The following is a 23515-nucleotide window of genomic DNA, read 5'->3' on the forward strand; positions in this document are numbered from 1 at the left end:
GGTTCAGATCCCACATGTGAGGGCCAGTGACACTGCCCTCCACCAAAAAAACACAGTGCCTCTGGTCTAGCTCCTGACTCCCTTTTGGGCCACACCACTCTTCACTCTCCGGTTCTTTCTGGGTTGTACAAGCTTTCTTTTAATTCCTTGAGTATATCCTATAATCACCAACTACAGCAGATCCTCAAATAATGTTTCCTTACAACGTTGAGGAGGTGCCAGAGGAACTTAGCTCTTGCTTATATTATATAATTAGTCTATGGTAAAACTGGGTTCCATATACATCATTTTGCTTAAAGTCGCAGAACCTATTGACCACATTAAGTGAAGAATTACAGCACATTGTTTTCACATGAACTGCCCTCTACTTGAAATAGACTTTTCCTCACTTTCACTCCCACCTTTCACCTAGTTAATTCGTATTGATCCTTTAGGTTTCAGCTTAGATATCACGTCTTCCGTCGTTTGATCTCAACACCACCGGGTACTTTTATATGGGGACACAATTGATTAACGTCAGTCTGTCCTACCAGAATATAACCTCCATGAGGCAAAGGGATCATGTTAAGTTTTTTTGCTGGAATAAAAAATATAAGAAAGAAAAGAAATAGACATAATGCAGTTTGTCTAAGTTACTACCTGACTTCATTTTGCATGCACTGAATTGTTTCTTTAAACTGTCTAAATTCTACATGTTTCTTTTAATAAAACATATACTAATAACAAACAACCTCTCTTGGAAGGTTCAGAAAAATGACTCAAGTAAAAACCATTAAATGACTTTCCATAGCATCCTGAGAAGTTTTTGTATGAGCCTGGCCAGTAAGCAATTGTTAATAGACTTCTGTGCTCTGTATCACTGCCTTTTAATTTAAATTTCCTTTTTAGGAGGTGTTTTTAATATCACTAGATGTGCAGAAATCTGTTTTGAATTTATATAACATAAATTCAGTCTTAAAAGTCAGTGATTTATGGAGAATATAACTTGATGATGGTTTACAACATTTTTCCCTCCTGACAGGAGACCTATGCTGGGAAAAATAAAACATCCCATTTCTCATTAATGGAAACAGAGCTGAACAGACAACTGTAGCCGCTGAAAGTTACTGAAACTGCCAGGAAATTTTAAAAGCAAAAACAAGGTTGGGCTGGCAGATTAATGTGTCTTTCATGTACAATCCTGAAATATAAAACCATGGAATTTCTAATGTTAATGGACATTTTTGTCAATATTTATGCAAGCACATTTATGTTGTATATTATAGAAGAGATTAAATAGGAGAAAACTCACGTTAAAAGTTAGATTCCAATGAAGATGTATTCATATGCTGCCTCTTCAGTTTCCAACTTTTGAAGGTGCACTCGAGGCTTATTTTTGTATTTACTAAAGATAATGAGCCCACATGTTTACTCTGTTATGGAAGAGTGAACCTGAATAAAATTTGCTGAACTAACTAACGTGGATTTATGCCAGAGGGAGTCTCAGCTTGGATTGAGGCCATCCCCAAAGCCCCTCCCTTCTCGATCCAGAAATCCATTTAATCCTTTAACACACAATTGTTGAGCACCAACTACGCGACAATTTGTGTGTGTGTCTGGGCACTTGTGAGCTAATGGGAAACCCAGGAGGAAAAGCAAAGCAGATCCATACAATACAAAGCAGTAAACACTCTCCTGCAGGTAAACACAGACTTTTCTCAGAACACACCTGTAGGAAGCACCTACCTAGGCATCTCATCGGGTGAGTAGCGCAAACCTATATCCACCGCACTTTGCACCCAAGTACAGATTTGTTCAGCTTCATTTAGCTACTCCTTCCCCATACACCCACAGGGGCACGGCCGGTAACGTCAGGGAAGCCCGTAGCACCGCCCTACTCCAAACTTTGCCACCTCTTTCCTTGTGAAGTGTGGACCCCATCGTGCTTCTGAACATTCAGGGGTTTATCAAAACAGGGTATATCCAATGTCTTAAAGAATGTCATTTAATTAAAAAATAATAATAATTTATATCCACGTAAGCTTCAAGTTACATTCATCATCGAGCGCACTGGGGGATGCATTATGGAATCAGACACGTGACAGGAAGCCCCCTGAAGAAAGCCTTGTATTTCTGTACAAAGCAGGCCATTGGCAAAAGTTGGTTAAACTGTTGAACTAACTTCCATATATCATGAAAAAAAAAAAGAGCATTTCTGAACTAGAGTATTGGTTATGTATTTTGAAAGCCAAGGAGCCAAGGAATCAGGGTGAATTGCTCTGTCCCTGCATAGTCTAAAAATTCTACACGCCAAGAATGGTACACCACAAGGGCAGAGGTTCCCCTCGGAGGAGCACCAACACTCAGCAAAACTTTAAAGGGTAGAAAGCTGTCTGTGCATTCCTTCAAGCTTCCCATTGGGCACCTCCTGCCCACATTCACTCAGGCAACAGCACTTGTTCACTGAGCACCTCGTATCTGTCAGGCACTGTCTTAGGAGCTTGGGACACATCACTGAAAACAAAGAAACTGACATTCCACCTCCTCTCTTCTTGCAAGGCCTTTTTCAGGAGTACCCACCCTATGCCTGCAATTATGCTCAGCCCCCGGAATAGTGATACAGAAACGTAGTGTGGCCTCTGTCCAACAGGGAGGCGGTTGGCAAATACGATGACATTAGAAAGCAGAAATTGTTCGGGTGCCGTTTATCTTACCTTGTAACGAATTGAAGATGGAGAAGAGGTACGTGAAAGGGACATATATGGGTCCCCAGGCAAGGAAAGCGAACCCCCACGTCATGCCCAGCAGAAACGTCAGGCTGACCACGCTGCGCAGGTTCCGCAGCACCTCTTCGCGCAGTGTCCGGTTGGTCCTCTTGCCGTTCCTCCCACAGATCTGCACCATTACCACGACGAACATGGCGACGTTCAGGAAAAACATGACTCCAAAATACCCAGCACAGGTCACGAAAAAGACGACGTCATCCAGAATCCAACAGCTTAAAGAAGAACGAGAAAGAAAAAGAAATCTGTCACCATGTCCTTTTTACCTACTATGTCTCCTGGCTTAGTTCGGGCTTCTGTAGGTTTCATAATTGCCAGGCCGTTCTCAAATGCCTTTAGAGGGTCACTTCATTTTCTTGGGCCTCATTTTCTTTCTTTCTTTCTTTTTTTTTTTTGATGATTTCATAGCTTTTGCTTATGTCGATAACTATCATCTTAATGTCTCATTATTTAAGTGACCAGTGAAGAAGAAAACAAGTGGCTACCTGAATTCTGACTGGGCATGAAGACTCTCTTGGTTGGTTGACCCAAAATCATGTCAAACCTCCTTTTCTCTTATGTGTCTGCACTTCAGAGAATGGGGGAATTTAAGTACTCATATTCTCAATCTCTCTGATATTTATGGGTGGTCATGTGGACACTATTCTACAAAATGATCCAGACACAAAGCTGGCTAGGGAATTTTTTGGAGCGCTCTTCTTGCTAGACTCAACTGGCAAGGCTCTTGGTCTTTGTTCTTTCTACTTCAGACATGAAAGCAGGCTCTGGAGTTGCAGCAATCGTCTTATAGCCATGAGAGGAAGGCCAAGAGAGCTACAGGGATGCTGGTCTTGATGGTTTCTGCCATAAGTCCATGCCAGTTGTTGCCTATTTTCATGTTCCTTGTCATGTGAGAAGAATAAACTCTTACTTACTTAAGACACACATAATTGTGGTTTCCATTACTGCAGACAAAATAACTCCTATTAATATAATTGGCCTAGTCGAGGCAAGACCTTATGGTAAAACTGTGATATTCTTATAGTATCGCTTCTCATGCACAATTAAAAGGCTTATATTGATTATGACATCCTTATGAGATAAGGAAGGATATATTTTATATTCAAAATGATACAGAGTAGATGAAAGTAATTTAAAAACTGATGATGCGTAAAGTGTTCTATGAGTAAAGTTAACAAATACTACAATTTGCAGATGCCCCAGAGCCTAATCATACTATGGCAGTTCTTAGGTACCTCAAAAAATTGGATGAATTATTTAAGGCAATTAAGTTCATCTTAAAATTCTACTGTAAATGGTCATCATTCAGGGTTATATCTTACACACTGAAATATGACTGCCACAAAAGCAAAATCTATCTTGAATATCTTTGAAGCCCAGAACCTAACATGATTCCTGGCACATAGTAAATGTTCAATAAATGGCAGTTGTTGATGGCATAGCAATTTATTAAATGTACTTTAAAGTTCTATAAGAGTTGACTAACATAATTTTAAAATTCCTTTACTTAGTACTTAAGCACATACTCTTACTTTTAATATATCTTTTTATAAAGATTCCCCCAACTGATACAGCATGTCCCCGAAGCTACTATTTCTTTACATATTGATGTCCCCTTAGAACCTTGAAATTCCTGACCTGGATCCTTTATTTTCCACTGGTTCTTGTGGAGTCTTTTGAATGTTACTTTGGAAATATAAAAGAGGGGAGGTCATGAGAGAATGGGACAGGGTTGGATGCTGACTGGATACAAAACTGTTATCCATTCATGAAATGTGAACAGAAATGTGGCAATAAACAATCATGAGCAAGCTCTTTAGTCATTCAGTAATTCATTCAATCAATAAATATTCACTGAGTACCTATTATGTGCAAGATAAAATATGAGGAAACTACCTGCCAAAAGTGAACAACATAAAAATTTTAGACTCAGTGATCTCACAGTCTGAAGGGAATTTTCCAAGTTATTCAGGACCCCATTGATGCCTCTGTTCTCTGCATTCCCACTTAACACTCATATTGGCATTAAATCATTCGCTGTCTGATACTGCTATTTAACTCTCTTGAAGATGTGTGTGGGTTTAAGAAGGTGGAAGTATTATGGAATCTCCTCAAATAGAATGGCTCTTCTGAGCTAGAAGATAGTATCTTAGACTTCTGCATTCCCCCCAGATGACAGAACACAGTGTTAATATAGAAAAGCAGCTTGAATAGTTCAGGACATTCGGGTGATTTAATCTGCAGTGTGGCAGAGACCTTGGCAAAGGCATGCAAATGCACTTCAATATTCTAAAATGCGAGGCACACCATTGGCATGGCAACTCACACTAAACTTTAGGAAACAAAGGACATACACTCATCGCAAATAAATTCCCCACAAGCTTTTTATTACTTACAATTCATCACCTTCTTCTTTTCCATACTTTGTTTTCCCATAGACCTTATTTTGGTTTCTGCTCGCTAGAACAACTGACACGACCAAGGCAGGCAACCCTGTTATAAAAAGACCATGACAAAAACAACTTTTCTGAATCATCTGGAACTGCTTTATAAGACTGATAATAGCAAAGAAAAAGAAAAAGAAAGAAAAAGGAAACACTTCATATCACAGACTCAAATTTCTTGGAATTTGATTTCTCAGAAATCAAATTTTTTACAACTTGGTTAAAAACAACCAGAAAGTCCCGTCTTCGGTGTGGAACATCCAACTCTAATTGGCAACAATCAAGACCTACTCTTATTGGCAGATATTTAAATATTCTGTTTGCTTACTGGTACCCACTAGAGAACCAGAACCTGTTTTATGTTGAATCCAGCACCAGCCAATGTGGTTTCATTCATGACTGATGCCTCTTAGGCTGCTAGAGTTCAAGCAGTAAGGGAATTGCAGTTTATTTTGCTCTTTTCTATTAAAGTCTTCAGAAAAAGCGGGGGAGGAACAATGGGGCCATAAAGTGTTTATTGTCTTCCTTTCCCTCTCAAGAGACACTATATAAAGTAATTCCAGGTATATTTCAATGGGGAAGGCTACATTCCCTAATTCCCTGAAAGATGCCTCCTAAAATGGTGAACACCTTGCAAATGCCTCATACTTCTATATTTCCATCTGAAAAACAGACTTGCGAGAAAACTCTATAAAGTGCCTGGTTCGATACAAAAACCAGATAAAGAAAGAAACCCATTTACTCCAAATAGGCTACTACAACCATCTGTGTCTGGCTGCAGAATCATATTAAGAAGTTCAAGGTAAGAATTCTGTCAGTATTCCGGTTGCACACACAAAAATAACACTCTCTCTCTCTGGTTTCCAAGACATGGGCATGTGTCCGGGGGTGAGGATGGCTAGGAGTCTGAGCTGGCCTTTATGTTGTGAGACATAATGGAAACGCACCGCTGTCTGCCAGCTGCTTCTTCAGACTTGGGTGGGCTGGCTCTGGGCTCAGGAAATAAGTCTGTGGTGACTCAGGAGCCAGGGCTTTTTCCTTTACTCCTGACTTTACTGAGGACTGTTGAACAGGGCTTAAAAGTACTGTTCTGAGGAAGCCCCTTCCTTACGATGTGACTCTCAGATCCACATCACTTACAAATGTGGAATTTCTTTTAGCAGCGCGATTCTTTCAAAATAGCATTGGCCTATGAGAACCTGGAAATTTCCACGTCAGTGAAAACAACAACGAAAACATGGAGGAGGCTTACCCCAGCCAAGGACGCAGAACTTCAGTATGTACCGGCGAATGTACGTGTTAAATACTTTCACCAGAGCAATGTACATGTGAATGGCTTCTAGCCCCATCCAGGTAAAGGTTGCCAAAAGGAAGAAATGCTGCAAGGCTGCAATGGCAGTGCAGAGTGCATCCACATGAAATGTGGTGACCCAGCCATCCAAGAGGAAGACGAGATTCAGGAACAGCAGGGCTGTACTCAGGTTCATCAAGATTTTGGAGGGATAATCCCTTCGCAATTTTCTGAAGAAGGGAAAAAGCAGGGTATAGGAGAACTAATATTGCAAATCATTCTTTTAAGCACAGGCAGTAATTTCATATCCTACACAGCGCTGCAATAGGTTAGGGAGCACCACCTTTATGCCATGGTTCCTAAAAGGAGGACCGAAGATACTTATATTTGGCAAATTATAAAGATTTTAAAAAACTATTAATTTTATTTTAAAACAGTCTCTAGCTGTTTATAAAATTTCCAATTGGTTTCAACAGTTGATTTAAAAAAAAATCCAGGAACATTCTAGAGTTATAAAAATGATATTTTTGTTAGAAAACAATCTCCCTAAAATTTTCTGAAGTTTTTTATTTTTAATACATTAAAGATCCTTTTTTTTTTTTAGAAAAAATTCTGCTTCAGGACTAATTTTATAAGATTTGTGAAGTGACTATTTTCGTCTTTTACCATGTAAAAAGCACTTAATACAATTTTTATTTACTTATATGTTAATCATCTCTAACAGGTTTAAATGCATTTTATCAACAGAAATATAATGATAATAAATTAAGATTCTACAGCTGGAAAATTCATGTTACATGATATATATCTTATGAGAAACTTAAACATTAAACCTGAACCACCCTACATGATTCATAAAGTACATAAGTGTTTTTAAAAGCTGAGGCAATCTTATTTACATTTTAGAACAGTTAGCACTGGGTTTATCAGATAGAAAATACTTACTCAAAAGCAATATATGTCAGGAGAGTTGCTGCTGAAAAAATAGCCGACAGTCCACACCCAACGTAGGAGATGAAGGTGAGAATTTTAGTGTTTTGCGCACTCATCTGTGAACCAGCTCCCGAAAGGTCCTACACAGAACATGGGACGCAGCTGTAAGACTCTCCCTTTTCAGGACAATGCTGTTGGGTATTATTAGCAAGTCCACTGCTAGTACTTAGAATCTCAGCTCAAACTTAGGTGCTAAAAACAACAGTGTAAATAAGCACTGAAACTTCCATTTTTTACACTCCTGTGGATCCCTCTACGAAACAACTATGTAGCAATATTGAGAGAGTTACATACTGTTTTGTATCCATTACCTTGTGACCCAAGCTGTTTGCACAGCAGTATAATTTGAAGAGCCAAGCCACTGATTTCCCCAACCGAAATTGGAGGGCGGTTGTTGCCTTGCATAAAAAATTATCAGGCCCATGCCTAATATTTGCAGGGCTGGGGGCACACGTACAAATGGAGGTTGTGGTAGCCCTCATGGCCAAACCCTTGGGTGGGCCCTGGGTTCTTTGCCTGGTAGGCCAGGGCTCAGCCAGCAGACGGCCAGAGGCTGGGTGCTGGCTCTGGGGTTGTTTGGCTCTGAGCATGGTGCTGAGGTTCCAAACTGTGGTCATTCCAAAGCTTGGTATGTATGGGATGGGGTAGACTTTATCTTTTTCAATAAAGGAGAACACACTAAGAGTTTTGGGGTCATAGTTGTTTGATCCCTATAGACCTGAAAGGGCACCATTCAAAGTATTAGAGGTTGTCATAGAATCAAAAGAAGTAAACGTTTTCTAGCATATTAATAAGTATTAACTTCACTGTGTTGAGGTGGGCTTGCAAAGTCTAGGCCTGGTAGAAAAAAATTTCTTCCTTAACTGAGGAATTGGGATGGGGATAAATCATGAGTTAAGACCAACCACTGAATCCTGGTTGAAGGATAAAGGCACTTTCATTATGCATCTTCTAAAATGGAGCTTTCTTGGAAAAGGGACACGTTCCAAAAATAATATCTAGTTTAAACTTTTAGGTCTTAAATTATTTTTTGAAATGTCTTTTTTGTAAGTTTTTCATTCTAGTTTCACCAAAATGTCAATAAAATCTGCTACTCACACAAAGTAAGTGGTGTTTGTATGTGTGTGAAATGAAATGGGACTTAGCTCCAGGTTTGTCTGATGCAGTAAGGAGCAGGGAGAGTACCTGTGTGACACCAAGAAAGACAAAACGTGATAAAATTCAGCAGATGCACAGGGTCAGGGTCAGAAAGGACCTTCCCTATCCTCTCCCTGGAACCCCTCAAAACACTGGGAGGACATGGGATTCCCACAGCACATGGGATAGGGTTCAAGTCAGTGCCACTCGACTCACAGATAAATCACCTCAACCGACATTTTGGTTACTTTAAGATTTCATTAGGCCAGAAAAATGGTCTTGAGGAAATCTCCAAGTGACTCATCATTACTGCTTGAAACACTTATGGCTCCTATCTCATCAGGCGGCTGACTGGAAAACCACAATTTAAACTTGAAAGCCACAACTTAAAATGGGAATTAAATAATATAATGCTCTTCAGTAATACGCATTGACACACAATTCTCGTGTTGTTTTGTACTTTTAGAGAATGAAGACTACAAAAATATTTGTTTCTTTGAATTAGCCAACATGAAAATGTACTAATGTTAGAAGTATAAAAATCAGTTTTACTACGAAGCAATGTAGCAGAAACGTTAAACTTTTCATACATTTGTATATTAGAAGATCTGATTATGGGTCTGAGGTACCTATGGTGAATGAGTCATGGGACAATGTGGACTCTGGGAATATCTTATACAAGTGAATAAAGAGTTGGTAAATCAAGAAAGACTCTTAACAAAGTCTTGGTGGCCTGGAAAAGCTGAAAGGATATAGGCACATTGCCAGAAAGGACACATTCTGGAACGTCTTTCATCCAGTAGTTTATAATCCCACAAAAGCAGCCAACGTGGAAAACAGAAGGATAGTACTAAAAATATGCAACTATCAGTATACATGTAAAGCTAATTATTTAATCAGAGGGCAACAAAAGAAGTAATATATAATTATAAACTCATAATGAAATTTAAACAATATATAAAGAAACTGACCATTCAAAGAAGTGGGAAGTCAAACTTTGGTTATAAAGTTTGATTTATAAAGATGGTTATAAAGACGATTTATAATCATCTCTGAATAGTGAATTGTGTTGTTATCTATTTATCTAATATTAGTCTTACAACACGCACAGTCATGCTCAAACACACACACACAAACACACGTACACAAATACAGCTGAAATAGTTAAATCAATTAAGCTAAAGCTTATATATCTGAGTGAGTTATCACAGGAATTAAGTGTTTTCTGAAAAAGAGGGAGCATGGAAGAAAACTGAGGAATTTTTCTTTTAATCGCTTAGAGAAAACATGCTACAGTTTAATTGTTAATTTTCATGCTCTAATGGTAAAGAAAAAATATTTATACTTTGAGAAAGTTAAAAAGTTATTTTCTATGATTGTCACCTTTTTAAATGACTTGTTCTTATCCCTCAGAGCATTTATGTACTGGATTGTCAGGAAAATTACAACTTGCAGGGTTGTCATAGGACAATGGCCATTTACATAGATTCATGAGCCAAATACTACATCCTACAGTTCTCACTGCTTCCTCAGAGTCCCACAGGAAGTGGGTGTAAGATTTAAGGGAGGGGATAAACATAACCTGATGTTTGTAATTGGAATTCGGAGAGTTTTATTGCCTCAGCACACATTCCTCCCATCTCCAACTAAAAACCAAATATGGCTTGATCCTTTTATGGAAACTATACAGAAACAGTAGCTCTGCTATGATCAAGTATATTAGATATAAGGTAAAAGTATGAGTCCGTGGGTGAATTCAAACACGTCATTGAGGGTAGGGCAGCTCTTGAAAATTTGGTGGGACGAAAAAAACATGTTGATGCCATCTATTTTTTGTTTAAAGCCTTGGGATAGGCTGGCTAATGGGATAAAACAAGGCCATGGGAAAGAAGGAAGAAAAGAAGGAAAGAATGACACATGAGGCCCATCATTTCTCTTGCAGGGCTGAAGACTCCATGTTATCTTTGTAACTAGTCTGTCCTATGAGGCTGTGATCTCCAAGAAGAGAATGGCAGTCATTTTAAGTCACAGCTGGCTCCCCCAGCACAGTACCTGGTACAAAGTAACATTCAAACATATTGAGTGATAAAATTTATAAGAAAGAACATTTTGATCAAACTCTTTACAGTTCCCTTTCATGTTAGGAAACCCCAACATTTTCTTCCTCTTTAACCTTGCTCTCCCTCACCCCCGACTCCCTCTCTGTCTCTCTGACTCACTATTTCACTCTTAATTCAATGGTCTCGTGGTGATTTTCTTGTTTCTAGGATTATTTATCATTGCTGTTAATGCTATAGAAAAAATTAGGGTTATTTCCTATAATTACTTTTGCACATTTTTAATATACGATCTGATTATATTCTTCATTAAAAATCAAGATTCAGGGTACATATAAAAATTATCTGGAAATAATTCCCTAACACATAAGCTTAAAAAGGCACACACACACACACACACACACACACACACACACACACACAAAGTATGCCTTTCAAAATGAGTTTAGAAATCCTCCCCTACCATCAGAATTCCAAAGTGTGTGAGGTGGTCACACAGGCAGACCGTCTCGCTCGCATCTGAACCTGTGTGTGCGGTACATCCTGATGTATTCCAAAATCCAGAACTTCCTGCAGGAGGAAGTCAACAAACAGTATGAAAATAACAGCAGGTCAGTTCCTTCTCTCTCATGGATGATACCTCCTTTAAAGAAATATGCCTCAATCTCTTCTGCCTCACAGTTTATCTGTAAAATGGATACTATTTTTTAAGCTGCCAATAGTTAGAATACTTTAGATTCCTGGAATCACAGAATGTTGGTGCTGGGTGGGTAGACAGAGATTATCTAGTGAGTGGCTTTCAACTGTGCTCCCCTGAAGGGCCTCAGGGGTTCTGCAACAGTTTGATTCAAGTTTAATGTTTAATATACTATAAAACAAACTTCTATGAAAAGAACATCCTTTTTCAAATATGTTACATACTAAGGAAGTCTCTGGAGAGCAACACATGTTTTTTTCTTGGGTCAGTCTGTTTTTGTGAAGACATGAGAACAAAGAAGGTCTTATGTACACAGCAGTCATGCATGGTAACAGCTTATGTTAAATGCCTTTAATACATCTGTTCTGACTTTTATGGTGTGGTGTGGAATATGAGCAACTAACCAATTTGAAGACTATTTTATGACAGCAAGGTGATATTATTTTAAACTATGTATCTAGTAAGTCAGGATTTTTCTCAAAACTGAGTAACTGAAAACCAAACAAAACCTTTCTGGCTATAATAAAGGTATTAAAAAAAGAGGTTTGGAAATCTTTAGACTACATTTTCTACCAAGAAGCATCCTACACTGACATTGGTTTGATTTGGCCATGATGATCCTATTGGGGAACCCCGAGGGAAGGAGACCCTTAGATCTCCGCATCTTATACCTAGTGAATCACCTCTTAATTTTGCCTTTCTCTCTTGATTGTCAAATGTCATTTTGAAGGCATATATATTCTTTCACGTAATATATACCCATTGTAACCATTCCTATAGTAACATTCCTTTAGTGTGCTTCCTCCCATAATCTGAGGTCTGCAAGCTGGATTTTTCATTATGTCAAATAACATCCTCAGAAGTGTCGTAGAAGAATGTGATCAAGTGTACATTGACATTAGTCTAAAATGGCATACTCTAATAATAAAAATGCATACTCTGTTTTATAAATAACTGAAATCACAGAGGTTGTTTGATTAAAAAAAAAAAAGTCAAGCCTGCCTATTTCCTCTTGCAATGAATAAAAAGTTATAGAAACTAGAATGTATTCCCCCAACTAAAATTTTCACTTCAGTTGCCATCAATCACTTTTACACTGTGACTCATTCTGGTCTGGGGTGAAATGAAAAGAAATGGGGGTGTCTACTAATGTTTAAAAATCAGTTGTTATTAAGACAGTCCGTATTTTAAAACTTACCGTTTTTGTTCAGATCCCAGAAGGCACAGACGGGACGGTGGTGCCCTGTCTATATTAACATAAGAATAAACATGTGAAATTGTGTTTAGAATAATTGGAGAATCACATGATTTGAATGTGGGAAAATTGTGAAATGCTAAGGTTTTCACAAAGAAATAGAGCAGCCTTAGTCATGCCAATACTACCTAAGAATGGCAGACCGTCTAGGGGAGTCTCGGCTCACAAAAATTTGAAGTGGAAATCAACTATAACCTCATGAGGAATTGTGTTACCCATATACCTAAGGGTTACTATATATGTACCATCATAAAATGCTATGCTTATCATTTGGCAAAACTTTTTACACTGTAATTTTATTTCATCTTTAAAATTCTCCTTTATGTCTAGGTATATGCCCAAAAGAATTGAAAGAAGGGACTCAAATAGATATCTGCACCCCCATATTCACAGCAGCATTATTCACAACAGTCAAAATGTGGAAGCAATCTAAGTGTCCATTGATGGATGAGTGGATAAACAAAACCTAGGATGGAACAATATATATTGGGTGGTCAGAAAAGTCATGACGTATTTTTTTCTGTTTTTCATTGCAAAAATGTGTCATGACTTTTCCAACAACCCAATATATAAAATGGAAATATTACCCAGCCTTATAAAGGGAGGAAATTCTGATACATGCTATAATATGGACGAACCTTGAAAATATTATGTTAAGTGAAACAGGCCAGCCATAAAAAAGACAAATACTGTATGATTCCACTTAAATGAGGTACCTAGAGTAGTTAAATTCAAAGACTAGAGTGGCGGTTGCCAGGCGCTGGGGGTGAGGGTGGTGGGGAGTTGTTTAATGGGTGTAGTTTCAGTTGGAGACTATGAAACAGTTCTAGAGGTGGATGTGGTGACGGCTGCAGAAGAATGTGAATGGACTCAATGTGACTGGACCGTGCCCTTAAAAATAGTTAACACAGTAAATTGGGTTATGTACATTTTACCACAATAAAAAAACAAATTCTTTATGGATGAAGGAGCCAAAACAAAGGAGGCCAAAGGGTAGAACATGGAGGGCCGAGGGATTCGTGACAAAGCAGAGCGAGTTCTTAGATGACTTAACTTCCAAGCCTTAGTCCTTATCAGCCCGCTCACTTCCCGCCCGCCTTCCTGCCTTGCCTAATAAATGGTAGAATCGTGACTGGGACCCTCTATAAAAGACAGAAAAACCTTTGCCTGAGCTACCCGGGACAATACGAGTCCTCATACAATTTTGATCAAATAAACAGATGACAGCAAGGGTAACGAAGTAATTAAAAAAGCAACCTTTGCCAAGATTTTAGACAACCGCTAACCTCCCCCCAAATAAGTCAACCCTGTTCCCCTCTGCTTTCCCAGTAGCAGTAACTTTTGACATTAAAAAAAACCAAAAACAAAAACAAAGAAAAAACCCACAACAACCAAAACCTTTAGTGGTAGGATTGCACAACTGCATGGAATTTATCTCAAGTGAAAAATGTCATTTCTTAGAAGTAGTGGCCCTTTTCCTCACTCCCATTCTCCTCCCGATTATTGAATGCTAGCTAAGACTAACCTCCCCCAGGTGCCACCATTTACCCTGACCTTAGCACAGTACCTGATGAGCTACTCTCCCCTTTTTAGAAAATTGTCCCCCTCAAAAAAAGTGCCAGTTACCTCCTTCCATGTCATGTAGAAAAAATGGCCCCCATTTCCCTGAAATCGTCTGCCTCTGCTCTCTGGCTATTTGTAGATTTTCTTACCTGGTTTCTTGTATGTTTGATTGTAATTCTGACCGGATCCTTCAGATTCTGGACAGTGATGTTTCCAATGCTGCATGCCATCACGTAACTCACTAAGGTGCTGCTCTTGGCTTTGACATCCTGTTACAGAGAAAGAAAACTGTGTATTCATCAGAAGGACACACTTTTACTTTATTTTGCTGATCCAAAACAAGCAAACTGTCAGTGCTTTTTACACTTAAGATCTTTATTAAGATCTTCAATTATAGAGCATCCTGTTTATAAGCTCAAATTGCTGGCTTTCCTGAAAAAGCTTTGCTGTTTTCCTCATTATAATAAAGACATTGAGAGAACATGAGGAGCCAGTGGAGCGAGGTGACCAATGTTCATAAAACTTCATCCTGGATTCCTGTGACAGATGCCAGCCAGTTAACCTCTGAAACAATGCAAAGCCATCAATAATATAAACTCATGAAAAGCTGTGAAACAATAATAGCACGTCCCTGCCCTAGAAAATAGATGAAGTCGTTTCCCTTTAGAAAAGTCTGAAGAAAACATGGTGTGAAAAATGAAAAAACAACTCATCTTTCACATCCGTGCCAACAGCCTGATGGGATTACTAATTTACACTAACTAATTCTACTGGATGAAAGGCCCACCCAGAACTTCTGCCTTCTCAGGTTGTATACTTGCTGGCATCTGTAGCTTCCACATCTGAGACAAGCTTGTCAGGAAACAAAGTTAGTGAACCTGTGGACAAAATGACTGGGACCAATTGACCATCTGTCCAGCGAGATTGCCTTTCTTCTTCCCCTTGTATTTCTTGTCAAACCTCCCGAAATTCTCTGTTGCAGCTTACAAAGGCGGTTGTTTTGGAATCATCGCAGGAGTTTTTACATGCCAAATACATCTCAGCATCCAGAATGTAGCTTTTTATTACTTTTATATAGGCATTCTCAATAAAGTCGGCTGTGGCTTGGGGACACTCAGCCTTTTCTTAAAAAAAGGAAACTTGTATTTTGTTCACTATGTGAGGGGAGAACCATAAAACCCTTAAATCTGTTTTACTCTAATATAAACTGACTTTAAAAATCAAACGCATTTCCTGATAACAACAGTGACTGGGACACGCCAAAGGAGAAGGAAAAGATGGTGTGGAGAAGATAAGACTCAAAATGAAACAATGACACTCTTCCTAAGAGTGGCTCCAAACTCTTCCCGCTGGGCTCAACCTCTCCTCTGAATGGACCACCCCTGTCTGCCCCATCATTCCCATTCTGCGACACCTGCTGCATGTTTGGTATTGTTTTTAAAGGTGACATGACTGTAAGCCTCAAATAATTCTAAGAAATGCAGTTTTATGTGTTCGTGGCTATTAACTCCTTCAGAGCAATTACATGTGATTGCACTCTTAACCTACTCAACATTTTTATATAGACTGTTCCTAACACTTTTACCCATAACATTTTAAAGTTTTCAAATTAATTACTGTAAACTATTCCATGGTATTCCTTTTACTTACACACACAGCTTACTTTGTCATTTTTCCGCACACGACATATAGGGCAGATCTATTAGAATCCCGCAGTCTACTTTCCTTGAGACTTGCACTTTCTCTCACATAGGTTTCATTGTTTGATGTACACTGGTATCTCCAATTTAATAGATGACTTTTATTTTTTAAAACAGGGCTCAGTAAAACTGCTCTAGATTGGGTTGTACTTTCAAAGGGAACCAGAGGTCACCAATGTTTGCTGGCAGTGGACTTCCTAGTATCTAGAAATGATGCCAACAAAAATGACAATATGTGCTTAGCACAATGCCACCCTACTCTGGGAATGTGTGAAGGCCAAAGAGCATTTGAAATACTAATGGGAAAACTGATTAAAGCCAAGAATGTTGCTCATTATGTAAACAGTGCTTCCTGCCGAATTAAAGCAAAGCAAAACAAAACCTTCCCTTTGGCACACAATTTCTTTAACTCCAAAGGTCTAAATTGCTGGAGAGCATAAAATATGTAACTAAAGTTATCATAAATAGTAACTTCTCCCTAAATTCCATTTCTAATTTTACCACGCAAGTCCTAATCTAATATCTGATTTATTAAAAATTAAAATGAACACACCTGTTGATAATCATGTAATTATCTGTAATAAAATATTTAAACAATTATGTTAAAATTTTTCATTTTTGGAAGTGCAGTAGGTTAATTTTTCTACCTCTTGATGTATTTTGAACCAAGACACTCAATTTGCGATTGAAAAATACATTAATGAACACTTACCTGGAAAAGTCCAGTTTTATTGAAGAAAGTAAACTGTGCTCTTTTAACTAATACAGAATAATCTTGACTTAAATTCTTAAGTAAGCTTGGAGGCAAAATTACAGAAGCCAATGGATCCATCTGTCCACTCTCAAAATCCATCTGTCACACAAACAGATATATTGGTGAGTAATCACAATTAAATTGCAATGATACATTTACTTCACATGCTGAGAAAGGCAGGAGAACAACTCTAAGTGTCACCTTGGCTAGGACCAGGGAGGGCTTCCCTTTACCTCTACCTCGGTCACTGCCCTCCTGCAGAACCCCTGAGACAAAGGCGTAGATCTTATTGAGGTTTGCAAACGTGGCAAAACAGGAAATGCACTGCATTTAACTAAGGCAAATGAGAAATCTACAAATCAGTTAATATTTTCAAGTATAAGGCTTCGATTTACCCTTAATGGATTTTGAGCTTTCCCCAAAACCCACAGTGAAAAATAATTACCAAAAAATGGCTGGAGTTAATTTATTTGATTGCTGAGAATGCATATCTCTACATAGAGGAAGCAGCTGAAGTTTTATGAACACACTTGGATGTCATTTTTCTTGAACCCACAGATCAAGCCAAAGAGTGTTTTCCTGCAAAGGGACTTTGGAATGAGACTGAGGCTGACTGAGTTTTCACTCTTAAAATGTCAAGAAGAATTACTTCAAAGAGCCCCGAGTTGAAAGCAGAATAAAGTTCTTCCTATATCTAGATTTTAAAATATTTTATCTTGGTTTTTCTCCGCAGTTAAGAAGTAGTACACGCTACTTCTTGTGTTCTGCCATGTCAAGGATGATGTTTCAATCATTTAATTTGCTCACGTGGCTAACGCTGTCTAGCACATAGTAGGAACTTGAAAATTATTTACTGAAGTGTCACCTGAACAGGTCAAAGAGGCTCTCCAGCTTTCCTCTGACCCTGCTTTCTTGTCCAGCCTCACCATCACCTGCCTTTCCCAGCCTTCTTTCTACATCATCGGTTCTCAAAGTGCAATCTTCAGACCAGCAGTACCAGCCACACCTGGAAACTTGTTAACACTGAAATTTGGAGATCCACCTTGGACTGATTAGATTACAATTGCTGCAAATGGGATCCCACAATCTGTTTTGACAAGTTCTCCAGGTGTGTGATTATAATACACATCTGGGAGAGCTCCCGGCAAAGAGAATATACCATGCTTCTTCTCAACTGTGTGCCCTCAATAATGTTCTTTCTTCTGACTGAACTTACCCCCAACCCACACTCCCTACAGGGCGGCCTCCACTCATGCTTTAATACTTAGCTCTACTATTACCTCTTGTAGAAAGTAAGCTAGCTTAGCTCTACTATAGCCTCTTGTAGAAAGTAAGCTATCACTTAAGTTCTGAAAACATACCTCCTCTACGTACCCACATACCTTATGGTTACGCTACTGTAAACCTTAGTCAGCGTTTGGATCTGCCTACCACCCCTTAGACCAGTATCTCCTTGAAGAGCAACTAGTAGGTGATCAGAAAGTCTAATTAATCAAAGTTAAAGAAGCCACTAGCTCATTACCTGGAAATATGGTTCATTAATGCTTGGAAGACCGATGCTAAAATTTAAAATTTCACTAGTCCCTGGAGAAAGGGATGATACTCCAAGTGCCAAATTCCGAGTTGTAATATTCACTGGTGATGTGCTATTTAGGTCTATTTTGAAGGCCAATTCATCAATTGTTTTTAAAGCTCTAAAGAAATGACAAGTAATGCCACCATTAAGCAACACATTTTAGGTACTGACACACACACATGATTTGCTACAAGACAAGATACAAACCAAAAAAAAATTCTGTTCAAATTGTCTGATCTTAACATGAATACTCACGAAATTACACCAAACCATAAAAATAGCAATTAAGCAGTTAATACATAGAATCACAGTGATAAATGCATTCTCAAGAGAAATCTATGTTTTAAGGAAAATCAACAATTAAATCTTAGTCTTTCTTTATTCATATGAAAAATACCCTTCCAACTTCATAACTGAGTAAGAATCAAATATAATAATGTGGTAAAGGTGTTTTAAAACTATAAGACACTGTAAAAATAGTTTATGATTATTATGCAGATAAGGTAAAATATCTATGTCATAATTCATTTTAACAAAAACAAAATTTTCATCAAAGAAATTCGGTTGAAAGGAAGGAAATTGAAAAAGTTAAATATCTTAAGATTAATACATTAAATAACTGGGTACAAACTGAATTGTATAAAAATGGGTACGTTTTCCCCTTGCCCTAGGTATTTTCATTCCAGAAGTACAACAATCACATAGCTATGGCAATTCTATGCCACAGTACATAGGACTGTGACTCACAGTGACTAAGTTATGTCTAAAAGATATGAATTGAATGTTAAGTGTCTCCTTTGCAAACTAAAAAAGTGTCATCAACTAATATTTGTGATAGTTTGCTCATCTTCTGAATTAATCTCAGTTAACATTTTTCAAATGAAAATGAAATACTGATTATGCTATTCTGGGACTATTCAATATCTTGCCAGATGACAATCCTAATCATTTTGTAAATTACGTATCTTAAAAAAAAATAAAGAAAGAAAGAAGTTCATTTTGTGAATGATCTTGAGAAACATCAATGGATCTTCTAGAGATTTAAACTATGAAATAGGAGCAACAAGCATTCACATATGTGACAAGTTATATAACAACACATGCATCCAATAAATTTTACTCCCCAGAAGAAAAAAAAAAAAACTTACTCAGAAGAAGAGTCAAGCAAGTCCCTGTCTGAACTGGTTAAGATATTAGAAAATATATTCATTAAAGTTGAGCCGAGAGTTCTATCAATGTTTTCTTCTTTATTCACAATCCTTTTGACCTGTTCTACAATGTTGGTAATATTGGCCGAACTTAAGATCTGCCCATCACTAGTTGAATTTAAAATCTCATTGGCAACTTCATTTGCTTCCCCTACAAAAAGGCAGAAGAAATAACACACAAAGTTTTACTGGTTTTTGAGCATTTTCAGGACCCAAAACATAGTGTGATATTTGACTTCATAGTTGAAACAGCAAACAAGGCAGGTTTTCTGTGTATAAAGCCTAATCACGATCTCCACAAGGCCAAAGTATTTCTTTACATAAAGAGACTAACTTCCCTCTTTAGTAAGATACCCATTGTGCTTTTAAGCAACTTAAGTAAATAACCAAGGGAGCCAAATAACTAAAGGGAACAATAAGAGGGACCAAAATTCACAAATAGTTCTACTAGAAATGCACCCAGAATCACTAAGTATACATCTGTGGTTAAAACAATAATTGAAAACTATAAAATATTGATACAAATATCAATTTGTATATTATTTTTAAGTCTTCTCTAAAGTTTTCTGTTTTTAATCTCCTTCAGAATGAATATGACAGAAAGGTAGAATGAGGAAAATCAGCATCTTCTAAGTAAGAGAAACGATCATTTGCCTGGCTTTTAATATTACAATAGTATCCAATAGCAGAAGAATATGTCTGAAGAGGATGAAAAGCATGAAGAATGAGGTCATTTCAATTTGTCTTTCAGAACCAAAGAAAAATTGCTCACTTACTTGAACAATTGGAGAGATCAGGAGGCCCCCAGAAGGCGAAAGATTTGTTGACAGGGTCACGGTAGCTATGAAACAAAAAAAGGTATTCTAAATATTTGGTATACATGACACTACAAATGACAAAATTAGTTAATAAAAAGTTTTAGAATTTGCCTTGATATCTAGGTTAAGTTTCACTTGAAAATAAAACTGTAATTCAATGAAATTAAACTCATTAAAAATTCTTATTGGAAAAAAATCAGGTGAATGAATCATGGAAACAAAATACTAGCAAGAGCCTGTAGCCTAACCTCGGATACATCAGATAGCTAACGTTAAAGGCATATTTGGTAACACGGGTCAAGTACTGCTTTAAGAACGTTCTAGATAAACTCTGATGTTCATGTCACATAGCTCTGTAAAGCAGATTATAGTCCACATTTTACGGATAAGGAAAAAGACTAAGATAAGTCAAGGAATTTTCCAAGGTCTCTCAGCAAGAAAGAGGTAGAGCCATATTTCATACTCAAGTCAATAATTCTCTATATCCCCTTGCTGCCTCCTTACCACGTGTCAAACACAGCAGTAGGTTCAAACTATTATGTTTCTACTTGGGCTGTTCCAGTTTCTGAATTCCTCCACCAAGAGAACTCTACATGGGGGTAGGGTAGATGTTGAAGAACTAGATTTGACTTGCAGTTGACCCGTCTGAAGTTTCTGGTCAACATTTAGGGAAAACCCATATCCTGACAGCCTCCATTAGAAGACTGCCCTAACATGGATCCTGTCTTTATTCTCTCTTTTGAGGCCTCTTCACCCTCCAAAAATAGCCACTCCAAATAGCTTAAAAGTCTTAGAATTTCAGAGGCATGTTCAAAGGCTGTGAGCTGGCTTGGTTCATCCATATACCCGGTGCTTTGCTCTTTCCAAATTTCTCCATCTTTGTTTGGGGAAGGCTAAATTAACACGTTGCTTGGAGTAAAAATGCTTTTATTGGTAACCTACCTGCCTCATCTTTACCCCTTGTGGTGGATTTAGGCAGACACAGAGATTCCTGCCCTTTTTTCTAAACAATACACAATGCCTGGGAACCACGATGTAGCATGCCTACGAGCCCTGGGAAGGTAGATGATGTGGAGTTTGCTGGCAAAAGTCAATGAAAGTATTACCATGTCCGTAAGGCAAAAGAGCCCGGCTTCCCTAGACATGTGCGCTTGTACTCCCCAGGTTCCACGTCGTCCCATTTATAGCCTGTAGGATTCTCATTGGCACTACAAAAAGCTATGAGAAAATAAGAACCAACACGAGAAATATTAATCCATTCTTTGAAGTTAGAGGTACAAGATGAGAGCAAAACAACCACGTTGGTAATTATGTATTTATTTAATGTATTACTAAAATATTAGATTTTTTGTGTTCAGAATGTGTAAAATTTTAGAAGTTATAAAAAATAAACATTTAATGCATTTCAGATGCAAAAATTATTACAGCTTACAAAACCATCAAATAAAACCACATAGTTACAAGAGCATAAAGTGTAACATACATTATCATTCTAATGTAAATCACTAGATGAGTAAAATAAAGATTTATTCAAAAAATACACACAACGCAAAATGAAAACAGTCCTGAAAAATTCAAAATGTTAAGTTCCTCACTGATATTTTTTCAAAGGAGTGTCTCCACAGTGTTCTCATTGAATTGTGAGCATATTTTATGGAACAATCTCCAGCTGTTCTTAAAGCATCTTCTACCTGGAGGTGTGCTGGGGGAATGGCAAGAAGACACCTGCGGGCCATCACCACCATCTTACCCACACACCCTCATCCTCAAATCAGCCCACCTGTTGTTTCAGAACTCTCTTGGTCACTGTCATGCCATAAATAATTCATAATGTACAATTTCAAAAATATCAAAATAAAAGTAATATGTCAGCAACAAAATCTTGTATTTCAGGGCTGAAAAGTAGCAAGTTATATTAGACTACCAGGAACCAGTGTTGCAGTCACCAGTTTTTGAACATTCAAATAACTTTTCCATCTATATTCTGAGCCTTGAAATTGTCAGGGTTTGACTCTTTATTTTTTCAATTGGTAAAAACTTTTCTTCACAGATCCACTTGCAGAAAAACAATAGAGTGCAGGATTTAAATTAAGTGGTATAAATTAACATGTCTAAGTATGCAGAGAGAGTTGTTCTGGGATTACTCAGCCTCTGAGGACAGAGAAAGGGTTAGTCCTCTCATTACATATAAACTGCCATCGGTCAAGCTACTTATTTGTGGAGACTCCTATGTGTGAAAGGGTAACATTTTTATCTCCCCACCCCCAAGAAGCTCCAATTGCCATGGGGCAGGCAATTTCCACAGATGCTCAGAAACTGTTGATGATGACAATGATAACTTGCATTCTTCCATCTCTGTCAGTTCTCTGTCAATGTGTATGCTGACACATTAGAGATGGGTGGTTCTCCATAGAAACTAAGATGCCGGATTCTTTATTACACTGTGATTCTGGCCTCAGTCATAACCACGCTTTTTAGAGGCTGAGGGATATACCTGCTGCCCCCACTTCAACCACTTGCATGTGTTTAAGGAAAAGTGTCAGTTTTTTTTCTTTTTTCTTTTGTTTAGATTTTATTGGGGGAGGGGAACAATGTTGGGGAATTGGGGAAGGGGACCAGCCAAGTTGTTCTTCAATCTTCGTTGTGGAGGGCGCCAGTCGCCATCTGGCTTCCGGTTGGCAGCTCGTGGCCTCTTAAGCTTAAGGTGCTGTGCTCAATCTTAGTTGCGGGTGGGCGTAGCCACCATCCCATGCGGGAGTCGAACTAGCAGCCTTGTTGTTAAGAGCGTACACTCTATCCACTGGGCCATCTTGGCGGCAGCTCAGCAGCCTTGTTGTTAAGAGCTCACACTCTATCCACTGGGCCATCTGGGCGGCAGCTCAGCTCAAAGTGCCGAGTTCAGTCTTAGTTGCGGGTGAGCATAGCCCACCATCGAACAGGCAATCTTGTTGTTACTCCAGCTGAGCCATCCTGCTACCTGTTGGCAGCTCAGCGGCAGCTCAGCTTGGGCGTAGCGTCACTGGCCCATGTGGGAATTGAACCAGTGGCCCTGCTCAGAGCTCACGCTCTTAAGCCAACTCTTAACCAACTGAGCCACTGGGCCAGCCCCCAAAGTTTTTTTTGATCGCCACAAATGTACCTAATCATAATATAGTTGTAATCATAGAATAACATTAGAACAATAAGTTTGCTTTTTGTTGTCCAGATTTTTGATCATTTGCTTTTCTAAAATATTCCTACCAAGCCTCCACCATTTATTT

General features: G+C 38.3%; 1 protein-coding gene across 6 annotated transcripts in view; it reads right to left on the bottom strand.

The window, feature by feature from the left end:
• The window catches only part of ADGRG6 (adhesion G protein-coupled receptor G6), a 136848-nt gene that overhangs the window by 17816 nt on the left and 95517 nt on the right, over positions 1-23515 (bottom strand). For all 6 annotated transcript variants that reach the window (XM_019653790.1, XM_019653787.1, XM_019653788.1 and 3 more), the window contains 12 exons: positions 21362-21473; positions 20214-20278; positions 19378-19588; positions 18176-18347; positions 16612-16752; positions 14349-14468; positions 12580-12628; positions 11148-11254; positions 7443-7570; positions 6459-6727; positions 5159-5255; positions 2694-2977 (listed from right to left, as the gene is read on the bottom strand). In XM_019653790.1, the coding sequence (XP_019509335.1) occupies positions 2694-2977; positions 5159-5255; positions 6459-6727; positions 7443-7570; positions 11148-11254; positions 12580-12628; positions 14349-14468; positions 16612-16752; positions 18176-18347; positions 19378-19588; positions 20214-20278; positions 21362-21473 (1755 nt within the window). The remainder of the gene's footprint in view (positions 1-2693; positions 2978-5158; positions 5256-6458; positions 6728-7442; positions 7571-11147; positions 11255-12579; positions 12629-14348; positions 14469-16611; positions 16753-18175; positions 18348-19377; positions 19589-20213; positions 20279-21361; positions 21474-23515) is intronic.

The sequence above is a fragment of the Hipposideros armiger genome, unplaced genomic scaffold (assembly GCF_001890085.2).
Source record: "Hipposideros armiger isolate ML-2016 unplaced genomic scaffold, ASM189008v1 scaffold_206, whole genome shotgun sequence".
Classification (NCBI taxonomy): domain Eukaryota; kingdom Metazoa; phylum Chordata; class Mammalia; order Chiroptera; family Hipposideridae; genus Hipposideros; species Hipposideros armiger.